The sequence below is a fragment of the Trichechus manatus genome, unplaced genomic scaffold, assembly GCF_000243295.1.
Source record: "Trichechus manatus latirostris isolate Lorelei unplaced genomic scaffold, TriManLat1.0 scaffold00170, whole genome shotgun sequence".
In the NCBI taxonomy this organism is placed as follows: Eukaryota; Metazoa; Chordata; class Mammalia; order Sirenia; family Trichechidae; genus Trichechus; species Trichechus manatus.
Window position 1 is genome coordinate 1997043 of NW_004444106.1, and position 13564 is coordinate 2010606.

General features: G+C 53.0%; 1 protein-coding gene across 1 annotated transcript in view; it reads left to right on the forward strand.

The window, feature by feature from the left end:
- Nucleotides 1-10301: 10301 nt before the first annotated feature.
- Nucleotides 10302-13564, forward strand: part of SBK1 (SH3 domain binding kinase 1) — a 5598-nt gene continuing 2335 nt past the window's right edge. The window contains exons 1-3 of the mRNA XM_004386757.1: nucleotides 10302-10527; nucleotides 11956-12158; nucleotides 13010-13562. Coding sequence (XP_004386814.1) covers nucleotides 10302-10527; nucleotides 11956-12158; nucleotides 13010-13562 — 982 coding nt within the window. The remainder of the gene's footprint in view (nucleotides 10528-11955; nucleotides 12159-13009; nucleotides 13563-13564) is intronic.

Sequence of the window (13564 nt, forward strand, 5' to 3'; positions counted from 1 at the left end):
GCCTGGGATAAGTGCACCTTTATTAATTTATGGTGCATTGTTCTAGAATTACTTTATGCACATACAAGCAAATGAGCGTGTCTATTCTTATTTTCTCCCATTTCAAGGTAGCATACATATGAAACATCAGGGACTGTCTGGCCTCATCTCAAGGGGATATGGAGGCCCACAGAGGGCGAGGGAGGTGGTGGCATCTGCTGTGTCCACCAAGAATCCTCTTCTACAGGACTAGGGGAAAGCCAGTGGCACCCTCTGGGGGCGTTGGGCATACTACCAAAATCCCAAGCGCGCTCACCCTTTGACCCAGAAACCCCATTTTCAGAATGTATTATACAGACACACCTACACGCTGTGAAATGACTTCTGTAGAAGGGTACTCATTTTTGGTAGTAGCAAAATGTTGGACATAACCCAAGTGTTTATCAGTAGGGGGTTGGTGTAATAACTGGCAGTATATCCATATGAACCTTTCCCACACTGGGGACCTGAGTTCTGATTCTTCAGCAGTTCCTCCATGCCTGGCTCCCCATCCTCCTTGGGCCACCTAGCCTTGCACTTGGTGCTGGGCTGGCCTGGGTGCTGTCCATGCCTGTGGTGCTGAAGACAATAGGGCCGGAGAGAGGCCCAGGCTGCAGGCCAGGGACCAAGAGTAGAGAAGGGGCGACAGAGCAGGGGAAAGTCCAAGGTTCAATCCCTGTCTCTGCCGCTCACCAACTGAGTGGCCTTGGGCAAGTTGCTTCACCTCGCTGAGCCTCAGTGTCCTTACCTGTAAAATAGGGTTGCTATGAAGATTGAATGGCCACAGCAATGTAAAGCCTTGGCATATTGAGAAAATTATTGATAATTGGTACTATGTCATTGTAGAGATAGTAAAGCATAATGGTGAAGCTTTTGGACACCACAGTGACAATGCCTGGATTTGAATCCTGACTCTGCCACTCACTGGACAGATGGTCTTGTTCAAGTGACATGACCTTTCCATGCCTCAGTTTCCTCATCTGTTTTAGTTGCTGTAGAGTCAGCTCTGACTCATGGCGACCCCACATACAACAAAATGAAACATTGCCCCGTCCTTTGCCATCTTCATGATGGTTGGTATGCTCAAGTCCATTGTTGTGGCTAATACAGGGTTCATCTTCCAGCACCACATCAGACGATATTCTGTTGTGATTCATAAGGTTTTTTTAAAAAAATAATTTATTTTTGTTGTTGAAAATACACACAGCAGAACACATACCAATTCAACAATTTCTACATACGCAATTCATTAACACTGATTACATTCTTCAAGTTGTACAACCATTCTCATCCTCCTTTTCTGAATTGTTCTTCCTCCATTAACATAAACTTACTGTCCCCTAAGCTTCCTATCTAACCTTCCTAGTTTCTGTTGTCAATTTGATCCCATATTTAAAAAAACCCATTGCTGTGGAGTCGATTCTGACTCATAGCAACATAGTTCCTTAAAAGAGCACAATGCTCAAGGCAGACATTCTTCACTAATTAAGCTAAACTATTGTTTGGTTTAAAGAAGACCTCAGGGGATATTTCTGGTTTAAGATTTAAGACCCATAAGGTTTTTATTGGCTAGTTTTCAGAAGCAGATCGCCAGACTTATCTTTTTAGTCTGGAAGCTCCGCTGAAACCTGTCCATCATAGGTGACCCTGCTGCTGTTTGAAGTACTGGTGGCATAGCTTCCAGCATCACAGCAACACGCAAGTCACCGCTATACGACATACTGACAGGTGGTGGTTCCTCGGCTGTAAATCAGAATTAATAATAGTCCCTGTGTCATAGATTGTTGTGAGGGTTAGATGAGTTAATTTACATGAAGCACTTGCCACATAATGGGAGTTCCCCAAGTGTTAGCTATTATCGCTACTTTCATATTTGTTACTATTATCGTCACCATTCTCATTATAGCACTTCCAGCCTCTCTGTTCACAGAGACCAGAGTCGGGCATAGATGCCCCCATCTGTGTTCTGCTTGGGGCCTGGGCTGTTAGTGGGAGACACCCTGCCTTCTAACTTTTAGCGCAGCTCTGCCACTGACTTTCTATGTGACTTTGAGCAACTCACTGTTCCCTTCTGGCCAGCAGTCTCTGCATCTGTAAAATGGGACTAATGATACCTCACACAGGCCACTGGGGAAATAGCTTTGTGCTTGCAGGGTCACATTCAGGAAAGCCAAGATATAAAAAGGTACAACTTCCCAAACACGTAAAGAATTATTCACTCAGCATTTGTCACACCCTGGCTAAGTGCTGGGAATAGCAAGATGATTAAGACATGCGGCTTGCTTTCAAGGAGCTTAGAAACTTCTTGAGTTTCTTGCTGTGTTGTTAATCCCCTTTAGGCCCCACTCAGGGGTCACCTCCTCCAGGAAGCCACCCTGCTAGTGCCTTCCTTAGAAATGCTGGAGCACTGACCGCTCACTGCCTGCCTGACCCCATGGTTATCTGTGCCTGTGTTTCTCTGCCTCCCTGCTTCATAGGCTCATGCCCTTGCTCCGTACCCACCCTATGCCAGCACCCAGCACAGTGCCTGAGCCCAAGTCAGTGTGGTCATCTGGAATCTTTAAGTTGCAAGTTACATAAACTCAACTCAACCCGACTTAAGCCAAAAAGGAAATGCATTGACTCATGAAACAAACATTTAAGATCCAGGCACTCAGAGTCATCAGGAATCTGGTTCTCTCATCTTCCAGCTTTGCTTATCTCTTCGTTGCTTCATCCTCAGGCAGGCTCTCCCCTCATGGTGGCAAAGCCAGCCTCTGGCAGCTCCAGGCCTCTGTCCCCCAGCTTTGCAGTCCAGGGGTGAGAAGGCATCTCTCTCCTGACAGCTGCAGCAAAAGTCCAAGGGCTAGCTCCCAGTGAGTCACCTTGAGCCACATGTCCATCCTTGAGCCAGTCACAGTGGTTTGGGGAATGGGATGGGCCCACTGATTGACCAAGCCTGGGTCATGCTATCCTGAAAGCCAGGCTGGAGACAACCCTATTGAGCCACATGGACTGAGAGGAGAGGGGCCATTACCCAAAGAAGGGCAGGAAGAAACACCACATGCCCACTCAAGAAACTACTGAAAATGGTGAGCAAGGCAAGGACTGGGTCAAAACTGGCCTTAAGACAATTTATCTGACTCCTCGTATAGGAGAGATTGGAGGCAGGTAGGGGGGTGTGCGGGGGTGCAGAGAGCTGACTCAGTCATACAGGCCAAGGGAATGCAGCTCCAGCCCCCTCACTTCGAGAGGAGCAACGTGTGGCAGGTGAGACAGGCCAGAGAGGCTCCTTGCCCCTCCTCAGAGCCTGAGATTCTACTAGTATGGCTTTTTCACGAGGACTTTTAACAATATTGTGAACCAAGGGAGGTGAGATGACCCACCCAGAAACAACTCTCAGTCAATGGCATCCTTCCAGACCAGGACTTTTTTTAAGGATACCTTGGAGCTTGCCCATGCTAGGGGCATAGTGTGGGTCCGTGACCTGAGAGAGGGCATCTGGGCATGAGGGCTGAGAAGCTTAGAATCCCAGAGTCAGGGTCAGGAAGGCTGGCTAACATCACTGGGTCCAACCTCACCGCCCACTGATTCCTCAATAGATGGGCATCCAGCCTCTGCTTCTACACCCCTAGTGATGAAGAACCCACTTCCTACCCACTGTGACTATGGGAACCATCTTATTTTTATTGAAATCTGCCTGGGTCTGACTTCAGGGACCTCACAGAAAGGAGTGCATAAGGACATGGGGGTCTGGAGCCTGCTAGTCTGAGTTCAAATCCCAGCTCTGCTCCTTATTAGCTGTGGATCATGGGCAAGTTACTTAGCCCCTCTGTGCCTCAGTATCCCTTCTGGAAAATGGGAATAATAATAATAGCACCTACTTCCTAGGGTTGTGATTGTTAAATGATTTGATCCAATAAAGTCCTTAGCACAGTAGCTGGCATATGGTAAACACCCAATAAATGCTCGTCAGTATTCTTCCAGAAGACAGGCTGAGAGCAGACCCTCCTCTTTTTACAGGCTGGTCACCCTCCACCCACTCTTAGAACTGGATCTCCGTGACTTGGTCTCCATTGTTATCACCATCCTAGTTAACCCTCTGTGGGCATATTCTAGGCAGCTGACACACCAGGGTTCAAATCTCAGTTGTTTTGCTTATTCGCTACATAACCCTTGGGTGAGGGTAGTGCTAGCTGCTGTAACAAATGAGCGCCCATGCATCAGCAGCCTAACCCACTAGATGTTTACTTCTGGTTTCCATAGCAGTGCAGAATAGGTTATCCTCACCACAGGAGACCTTCCACATGGTGATTCAGGGACCCAGACTCCTCCTATCTTGTGGCTCTACCATCTCTTGGAGTCTTGGAGTCATCTGCATCAAGCCAGCATACAAAAGAAGAGAGAAACCCTACAGAATTCATATAAGCCCCAGCCTGGAAGTAATGTGCATCACTTCTGTTCACATTCCATTGGAGAAAACCAGTCACATGGCCATACCTGGATACAAAGAAGACTGGGAAGTAGTTTCCTGCTGGACAGCTGTTTTCCAGCAACAATTCTGTGTTATAAAAAAGGAAACACGAATTTATTTTGGTGGACGGTTGGCTATCTTTGCCATAATCATGGGCAAATCATTAACCTGTTGGGCCTCTGTTCCTCATCTGTGAAATAGAAAGCAGCATTGAATTGTAGTGATGGTTGCACAGCTCTATACATTTTCTAAAATTACTGAATTGTGCACTTACAATGGGTGAATTTTACAGTATGTAAGTTATGCCTCAACTAAGCTGTTAAAAAAAACTAGGAAGCATCTTGCCCCCTTAGTAGGGTGGTTGCGAGGACTTGGTGAGTGAGATTTTGCCAAGCTGGCACTGTGTGTGTGTGTGTGTGTGTGTGTGTGTGTGTGTGTATGTGTGTGTGTGTGTGTGGTGAGGGAAGTTCAAAGTAGGTCTGAGTTGTATTATGAGCTGGGTGTAGTTTTCACAAGAGCAGCACCCAGCTAGAGCCACCCGCCAACAGGAAGTGGTAGGCAGTTCAGCCTTGCTTCTTGCTTGGGAACCAAGGGTGGAGGCAAGCCCTCCCACACCCACTGTGGTCCTCCAGGCATGTTGCGGGACACCCGGCCCTGCCAAGCCCAAGGGCCAGAGCCATTGTGGCCAGAGCCGTGGCTGCTACCATGATGCCCAGGTGACACCCACCAGCCCGTTGCCCTCAGCGACAGATGGGCCATCAAGGCCTCCCTTGGGCCAGTGAGACACACACTTGGTGGGTGCAGGGATTGTGGGCAGATGTAGTGCTGACCACACAGGGTGGACTCAGGTCAGCCAGAGGATCCATCCCCCTCCACCCTGGTGCTTGAAAAATCCACAGCCGCTCCTGAAAGTGAATGCAGTGATGATAATGATGCTAAAATACCTCTGTGATCGAGTTCCCACCAATGCCAGACACAGGGGCCTCCTGATCCTTGCAGCAGTCAGTGAGGTAGATGCACCTTACTTCACTCCCTGGGCCTTGAGTTCCATCTGTAACAAGGAGCTGATGTGCCTTCTGCATGGGCTTGTCATGAGGATTAAATAGTTACCACGTGTGCAACACCCAGACCAGTGCCTGGCATCCAGCTGGCCCTCAACAGGAACTGGGTGTGTGCAGGGTGTCCTTGGCTGAGGCTCTGCTCTGTACTGGGCCTTGGTTGCCCCACCTGGCTACCGAGGGTGCCGGATGAGCTGTTGCCGACGTTCTGACTCAGAAAAACATAGTGGTTAAAAGCACCACCTTTAACTATTGGTTTCTATTCATCCAGAGCAAAGGAGAAAGAAGGAACTCAAAGACTCAGAGAAGAAAATAGTCTACAAGACTAACAGTCTACACGAACCACAGCCTCATCTACCCCGAGACCAGAATAACTAGATGGTGCCCAGCTGTCACTACTGACTATGCTGATCAGGGCCACAATAGATAGATCCTGATAGAATGGGAGAAAAATGTGGAACAGAACCTCAAGTTCTTAAAAATCCAGACTTACTGGACCAGTTGAGACTGGAAGAGTCCCCGAGACAATTGCCGTGAGTTACTCTTCAAACCTTGAACCAAAATTACCCCCTGAGGTCACCTTTTAGCTAAATAACAGATTGGCTCATAAAATAAAGAATGTCACCCATGAGTACTGTGCTTCTTTAAAAAATCATCTATATGAGACCAAATGGTCAACAATTACTTTAAAACAAAGATGAGAATGGAAGGGGGCAGAGAAACTAGACGGGTGGAAGCGGAACAACCAGAACAGAAATAATGAGACTGTTCACACATTGTGAAGTGTATAACCAGTGTCACTGAATGGTTTGTGTATAAATTGTTGAATGGGCACCTAAACTGCTGTGTAAACCTTCACCAAAAACACAATAAAATATTATTCAAAATAAAACACCACCTTTGGAGCCAATCTGAGCATTAGCTGTGTGACCTGGAGCAAGTTACTTAGTCTCTCTGTGCCTCATTTTCCTCATCTCTAAAGTGGGGATAATAATTACAACTACCTTATAGAGTTGTGAACATTGAACGAGTTAATCCTTAGAAGAGGGCCTTGCCCATAGTAAGTACTGTGTAAGTGTTAGCTGCCATCGTTGCTATTATTGTTGTCGTCATTGTTTTATCCGTTGTATGCATGAGGAAGCTGAGGCCCAGAGAAGTGACATGACTTGCTCAAGGTCACCCAGCTAAAAAGTAGCACGTTAGGCCCAAGGCCAGGCCTGTCGAGCCTCAAGGCCCGTGCTGTCTCCACTGCTCCCCATGTGCCTCTTAAGTCACATGCATTGTATCTGGGTCAGAGGCAGTGTGTACCTGGGGGATGACGCAGCAGCAGGGATGGGTGTGGATTAAGTCCTCGTCTCCTGCTGATGCCTTGCAGAGAACACGCCTGAAGGAGGAGGCCCCAGGAAAAAGGAGTTCGGGGAGGAATGGAAGGGGGAGTAGGGGGACCCCCAAAACTAGTCCCTAGGAACCAAGGGAAAGAATGGAGGAGGGGGTTGAATCTGGCCCCAGCCCCAAGGAGCTTTTGGCCTGTTGATGGGGACACAGCTGAGACCACCCCAAGACATCAGCTGGGGTCCTGAGACAGGGACAGATGACCCTGTGTGAATCCTGGGGGTTCAGTAGAGGCAGGATCAGCACCTGCTAGGGCACAAGGGAAGGCTTCCTGGAGGAGGGGGCGTAAGGATACTGAGACACAGGGGATGGGATGTGGGGCAGGGGGAGGTGAAGGCAAGCAGCAGAGGTTGTTCAGGAATGGTGGAGGAGACTGTAGAGGAGAGAGGCAGTGCAGGGTGGTGGTCAGAGCATGGGCTGAACTTGGGGTGAGGGGGCAAGTGTGGGGCCCCAACCCCCCCCACACACTGTGGCTGTGCCTTGACCCAGCCGGTATCTATTCAGGGCACCCAACAGTCCCAGGGTGTGGAAAGAAGGGAGGGAGGGAGGCAAGAGGACTCGCAGCAACTTGAGGTTCCAGTCAGGCTCCCTAGAGATGCAGAAACAGCCTGAAGCGACCTGGCAAGGTCAAAGCCCTGAGTGGGAGAAGGTACACACCTGTGTACACATGTGCCTGTACATGCATGGCCCGCTCACCTCAGCAGCCGCTGGGGAGGCCACACACATCAGGAGAAGTAGGTCAGGAGAGCAGCTAGCGTAGCTCCGTGGCAGGCAGGAGTGAAGTGCTCCCAGCACGGCACCCCTCGGGGACAGCCGCCCCCTCCACAGACAGGCCCAAGGACACACTGCCCTTAGGCTGCCTCCCTGTTGCCTCCAAGGGCATCTCCGGTTTTCACCTCAGGATCTGCATCACCCACACATTCAACAGGGGTTGGAAGAGGTGATCCCTGCCAGCCCTAAAGCCAGGGAGAGACTATTGTGGGGGGCTATCACCCCACTGCAGCCCAGTAGGTGACTGCAGCATAGAGAGGCCAGTGTTATCCAGCCCAGGTCAGGCTGCATAGGGACGTGGTGGCAAGGGCCATGTCAAGGCTTGGTTCAGCACTCTGAGTGGCAGAGGCTGGGAATCTGTGGGCCTGGCACCACGCCTCCCTCTGAGGGTCTGTGAAATGGGCTAGCCTGGGCTGCAGAGTAGACTCTGAGGCGGCAATGTGGCATTTCAGACAGACTCCCTGCATGCGTTCGACGGAAATCAACTAGAAGAGAAAAGGCGGGGGGTGGGAAGGCTCTACTAGAATAGGGAAGACTTGAGCTAGCTCATGAATGGAGGGGAAGGGGGCAGAGGGAGGGGGGAGCAGGTTCCTGAGGAAGCAGAAGGGGTGGGAGCCGAAGCTGAGGGGGATACCTCCTTCCCCAGCCAGCTGAGAGAACGGTGCAGATGGAGCTCCATTTGTGTCTGGGTGGGAGGCCAGGAAGTTCCCTCCTGACGTTCGGTCCTCTCCGTGTGAAGTGGGAGGCTGGGTCGTGTCGAGAGTTAAGGAGAAGGTAGAGGAAGAGAAGGGGGCTGGGGGCCTGGGAGGAGAGCTGCTAAGCAGGGTGAGGATGCTGGGTGCACGGAGAGCCCCCCCACTGCCAGCCTCCAGCATGTTCAGCCGCTCTTGCTTACTTAGCAGGAGACCATGCAGGAAATAACGATAGCAGCAACGTCTGACACGGAGCTCTCCGCGTCTGTTAACTTAATCCTCACAGCAGCCCCTAGGAGGAAGACACTATTCGTTGTTGTTGCTGGTTGCGTGGAGTCAACTCCAAGTCATGGTGACCCCATGTGTGCAGAGTAGAACTGCTCCATAGGGTTTTCAAGGCTGTGACCTTTCAGAAGCAGATGGCCAGCCCTATCTCCCGAGACACCTGTGGGTGGGTTCGAATCCCCGATACTTCGCCAACCTTTTGGCTAGTAGTTGAGCACTTAACCGTTTGCAGCGCTCAGGGACTCCTCAGGTACTATTACTATATCCTTTTTATAGATGAGGAAACTGAGGCACAAAGAAAGAAAGTCACTTGCCTAGGGGCATCCAGCTAGTAAGTGACAGAGTTGGGATTCAAACCCAAGCCAACAGACTCCAAATCCGTGCTTTCTCTCAGCTGGAGCCATGGAGCTGCATGGAGGGAGTGGCTGACAGGCAGGCGGTGGGATGCTGAGGGTGCTGGCTGCGACCCGTCGGATTAGTGATAGAGGGGAATGAGGTGAGGGCAGAGGGAGGGTGCACCAGAGGCAGGCTTCCAGGGGCTGGAGGCCGAGAGGCAGGGGAAGGTATAGGGCGGTCAGTACCAGGCCTCCCCTGTTGGTAAACACACAGACACACACGCTGCACCCGTAAAAGGCTCTGCCCCCCATTTTACAGACAAGAAATGGAGGCCTCAGATAGAGAGGGACTTGCTTACCGCCACCCACTTGGAGCCTTCAAGAATCAGGTCCCCTGCCTCCAGCTCTGGACTGTACCCCCTTGTAGGTCTCTGCTCCCCAATACCCACAGGTAGACTCAAGGACACCCAGTCCATTCGGAGACACACCCTGAGGCTGTGTCCAGGAAGGCCACCCCAGCTTTGTGTTGGTACTGTGACAGAGTCAGTCTGTGAATGTGATGGGAGGGCTGGGTCTCTGTGGGACAGAAGCAGGCCTTGTGTCTAGGGCAAGGGCTGGGCGGGACCCCGGGACACAGCGTAGTGGTGTGTACCTGGTGGTGGTGGTGGGGTGTTGTCGTCTGTGGGGGAGGGAGGGGTTATAAGGCTCTGGTTGGTGTGTGGCTGTGTGTGACAGGCTCTGAGATCCTGACTGTGTGTGTGGTTGTGTTACTGTGTGGCTATATCTGCACCTCCCCTTTCCCTCTCCCTGCCTTATTTTCTCTACAGCCCGTAGCACTTTTGGTCATAGTATATAATTCGTGTATTCGCTATGCTTACTGTCCATCTTCTCCTAGAATGTAAGCCCCATGAGGGCAGGGACTCTTAACTGTTTGTTCAGGGCTGTGCACCCAGGGAACCTGTGAATGGGAGAACTCCTGTGTGAACTCGGTACGTGGCCATGTCTTTGTGTGACAGTAAACACATGTGCCTTGCTGACACTGCATCTGGATGACCGTGTGAGACAAATGGGCGGTGGTACCCATGTGTAGCAGGGAATAGCGACTGTGTCTGTAGGGACTGCTGGTTCAGGTCCTGCCCCTGAAGCTTTGGGGAAACGGGATGCAGCAAAGATGCTTGTTGCCCCCTTGTGGTCACCCTAGGCCTGGCATCTGGGCCCAGTCCTGGCTGCTAGTTGCAAGGAGGGAGCCCTGGCTTGATGTTACACTCCATGTCATACCTTCCACAACAGGGAGAAGATGAGTGTGGGCTGCCCAGAGCCTGAGCCGCCCCACTCCCTGCCCTGCTGTGGGCCGGGGGCCACCCCTGGGCCGGGAGCCGGTGTGCCCCTTCTCACTGAAGACATGCAGGCGCTGACCCTCCGCACCCTGGCTGCCAGCGACGTCACCAAGCACTACGAGCTTGTCCGGGAGCTGGGCAAAGGCACCTATGGGAAGGTCGACCTGGTAGCCTACAAGGGCACAGGTGAGTGTCTTCAGGGCAGCAGGGTTTAAGGCTGGGGGACATGGTCAGCTTTCAGATCTGCCTGGGGCTCTCCAGTACTCTCCATGGGTGCCAGGAGGCCAGCCAGGAGGCAGAGGTGATGACCCAGGTGGAGAGGATGAAGCCTAAAGTGGCACAAGGAGAAGGAGACTGGGCAGACGGGGCAAGGGAGGAACCTGGGACGAAGTGCCCAGATTGGAGGGTGGGCTGCTTTGGGTCTATCTAGGGTATCTGTGGGACAGCCAAGGGCATGTGCACAGGGTCATTGGAGCTCAGGGGAGAGGTCAGAACTGGTGGTGGCATTTGGGGAATCACCAGCATATCGGTAGTAGCTGGCCCCAGGGAGGCGGACACAGGGTAGGTCCTTGGGAACAGGGTACCATGCTTAAAGGGTGATGTGAGATGACCCTGTGAGGTCAGTCTGGCCATCTCCATTTCTCAGATGAGGACACTGAGACCCAGACAGATTCAGTCACTTAGCCAAGGTCATGTAGCTACTGTGGGTTTGAACTTAACCACTGAGCTCGGTGTCTCTCCCACGTGGGGGCTCACGGAGGTGCCCACTCACCCAGTCAGGGGCAGGGGGTGCTGCATGAGCTCTCACAGCTGCACACACCTGGGGCGTGGGGCTTCTGTGCCAGCTGTGGACAGCAGGAGGAGCACTGGACATGGGGTCACCTGAGCTTTGCTACTTACTTGCTGTATGACCTTAGGCAAATTATTTAACCTCTCTGTGCCTTGGTATCCTCTGCAGAATGGGGTGACATTAGTGCTAACCTCATAGGGTCATTACAAAGAGTGAGTTGTAAATGTGAAGAGCTGAAGGCAGGTCCTGTGATATGTACATGCCCTGTGGACACGCATGTGTGCATCACAGGGCTGTGGGCCCAGATGGGTACAGACGCTGCCCAAGCACAGAGCTGGGGACACTTCTCAGTGTCTAGTTTCTTCTTACTCAACCATTTAGCAGATATTTTTTGAGTGCCTACTATGTGCCAGGCTCTGTTGTAGGCACTGGGGGTATAGCCGTGAACAAGATAAGGGTTCCCATGCTCAGGGAGCTACATTCTAGTTGGAGGAGAGAGACAACATAAACACAGTATGTCAGGAGGAAAACAGGAGAGGGCGGAGGAAGCAGCAGGCCCTCCGCACCACCCCTGCCCCACACAGGGCTGCAGGCCGCACATACGGGCAACTTCTTACAGGAGACCCAGGTTGATCCCTGACTTGCTGTGTGGCTTTGAGCAAATCCTATCCCCCTCTATGGGTCTGTTTCCTCCCTAGAGGATGAGGACAGTCACGCCCGCTGAGGCCCCCATTGTGCCCTGTGGCTGGGACAGGTATGGGTATGTGTCAGGTGCAGGGGGTGGGGGACAGGCTCTTCACCGCTGCTGCTGTCGCCCCTGTCAGGCATGAAAATGGCACTGAAGTTCGTGAACAAGAGCAAAACCAAACTGAAGAACTTCCTGCGGGAGGTGAGCATCACCAACAGCCTCTCCTCCAGCCCCTTCATTATCAAGGTCTTCGACGTGGTCTTTGAGACTGAGGATTGCTACGTCTTCGCCCAAGAGTACGCACCCGCTGGGGACCTGTTCGACATCATCCCTCCTCAGGTACGTGGGGTGCTCGGGTAGGGAGGGGAGATGGTCTTCCAGGCCCCCAGAGTGTGAGAGGGTGGGGGAGTCAGAGCACTCATTTTATCAACAAATGTTTCTTGAACGCCTGCTGTATGTCAGTCACTGTTTGGAGGGTTGAAGATAGATACACAGTGAAACCGACACCATAGAATAAACCAGATAATGAGAGATCAAGATCAAAACTGACAGGAAAGAAGCAGGCTGGTGGGACAAAGGCCAACAGGATCCTCTGGAGCTCCATAGGAACTAGTGGGGGTACAAGAGTCAGGGGGATCAGGTCCACCTAGGAGGGAGACCCCCGAGGCTTCCCCATGGGGGAGAAGGATTCCCGGAACCCCGGCTTTGGAGTTTGCCAGGGCTAAGTTTGAATTCACTCTGCCACTTATTGGGTAAGAGAGAAGGCCCCTGAGAGCCTCAATATCCTTATGGGTGAAATGGGCTAACAGTGAGGCATTGAGATGAGGCAGTGAAAGGGCGCTTGGCACAGCACCTGGCCCACAACAGGCTGCAGTTATGGGGAAAAGGAGCATGGGGGTGGGGGAAGGCAGAAAACCGCCAGGCCGGAGGGAGCTGGGAGGTGTGCGGGTGCGGGTGCGGTGTGGGAGGACAGCCTGTGCCTGGATCACCGCCACGGCGCTGAGCCACCAGAGGGAGAGGCGAGGCCCAGGCGGAGGGTGGGACGGTCCGGAAGGCGGCCCAGAGCAACTGCTGGGCAGCCAGGAAAGCGGAGCCAGGCGCTCCAGCGGCAGTGGTGGGGCCTGGACGGGAGGGAGGCGCGCTGGACGCGGGGCGCGGCCCCCTGAGCGCAGCTCTCCCCGTCCTGGCAGGTCGGGCTCCCGGAGGACACGGTGAAGCGCTGCGTGCAGCAGCTGGGGCTGGCGCTGGACTTCATGCACGGACGGCAGCTGGTGCACCGCGACATTAAGCCCGAGAACGTGCTGCTGTTCGACCGCGAGTGCCGCCGCGTGAAGCTGGCCGACTTTGGCATGACGCGCCGCGTGGGCTGCCGCGTGAAGCGCGTCAGCGGCACCATCCCCTACACGGCTCCCGAGGTATGCCAGGCGGGCCGCGCCGACGGCTTTGCCGTGGACACTGGCGTGGACGTGTGGGCCTTCGGCGTGCTGATCTTCTGCGTGCTCACCGGCAACTTCCCGTGGGAGGCGGCATCAGGCGCCGACGCCTTCTTCGAGGAGTTTGTGCGCTGGCAGCGGGGCCGCCTGGCAGGCCTGCCGTCGCAGTGGCGCCGCTTCACCGAGCCGGCGCTGCGCATGTTCCAGCGCCTCCTGGCGCTGGAGCCCGAGCGCCGCGGCCCAGCCAAGGAGGTCTTCCGCTTCCTCAAGCACGAGCTCACGTCCGAGCTGCGGCGGCGGCCCTCGCACCGC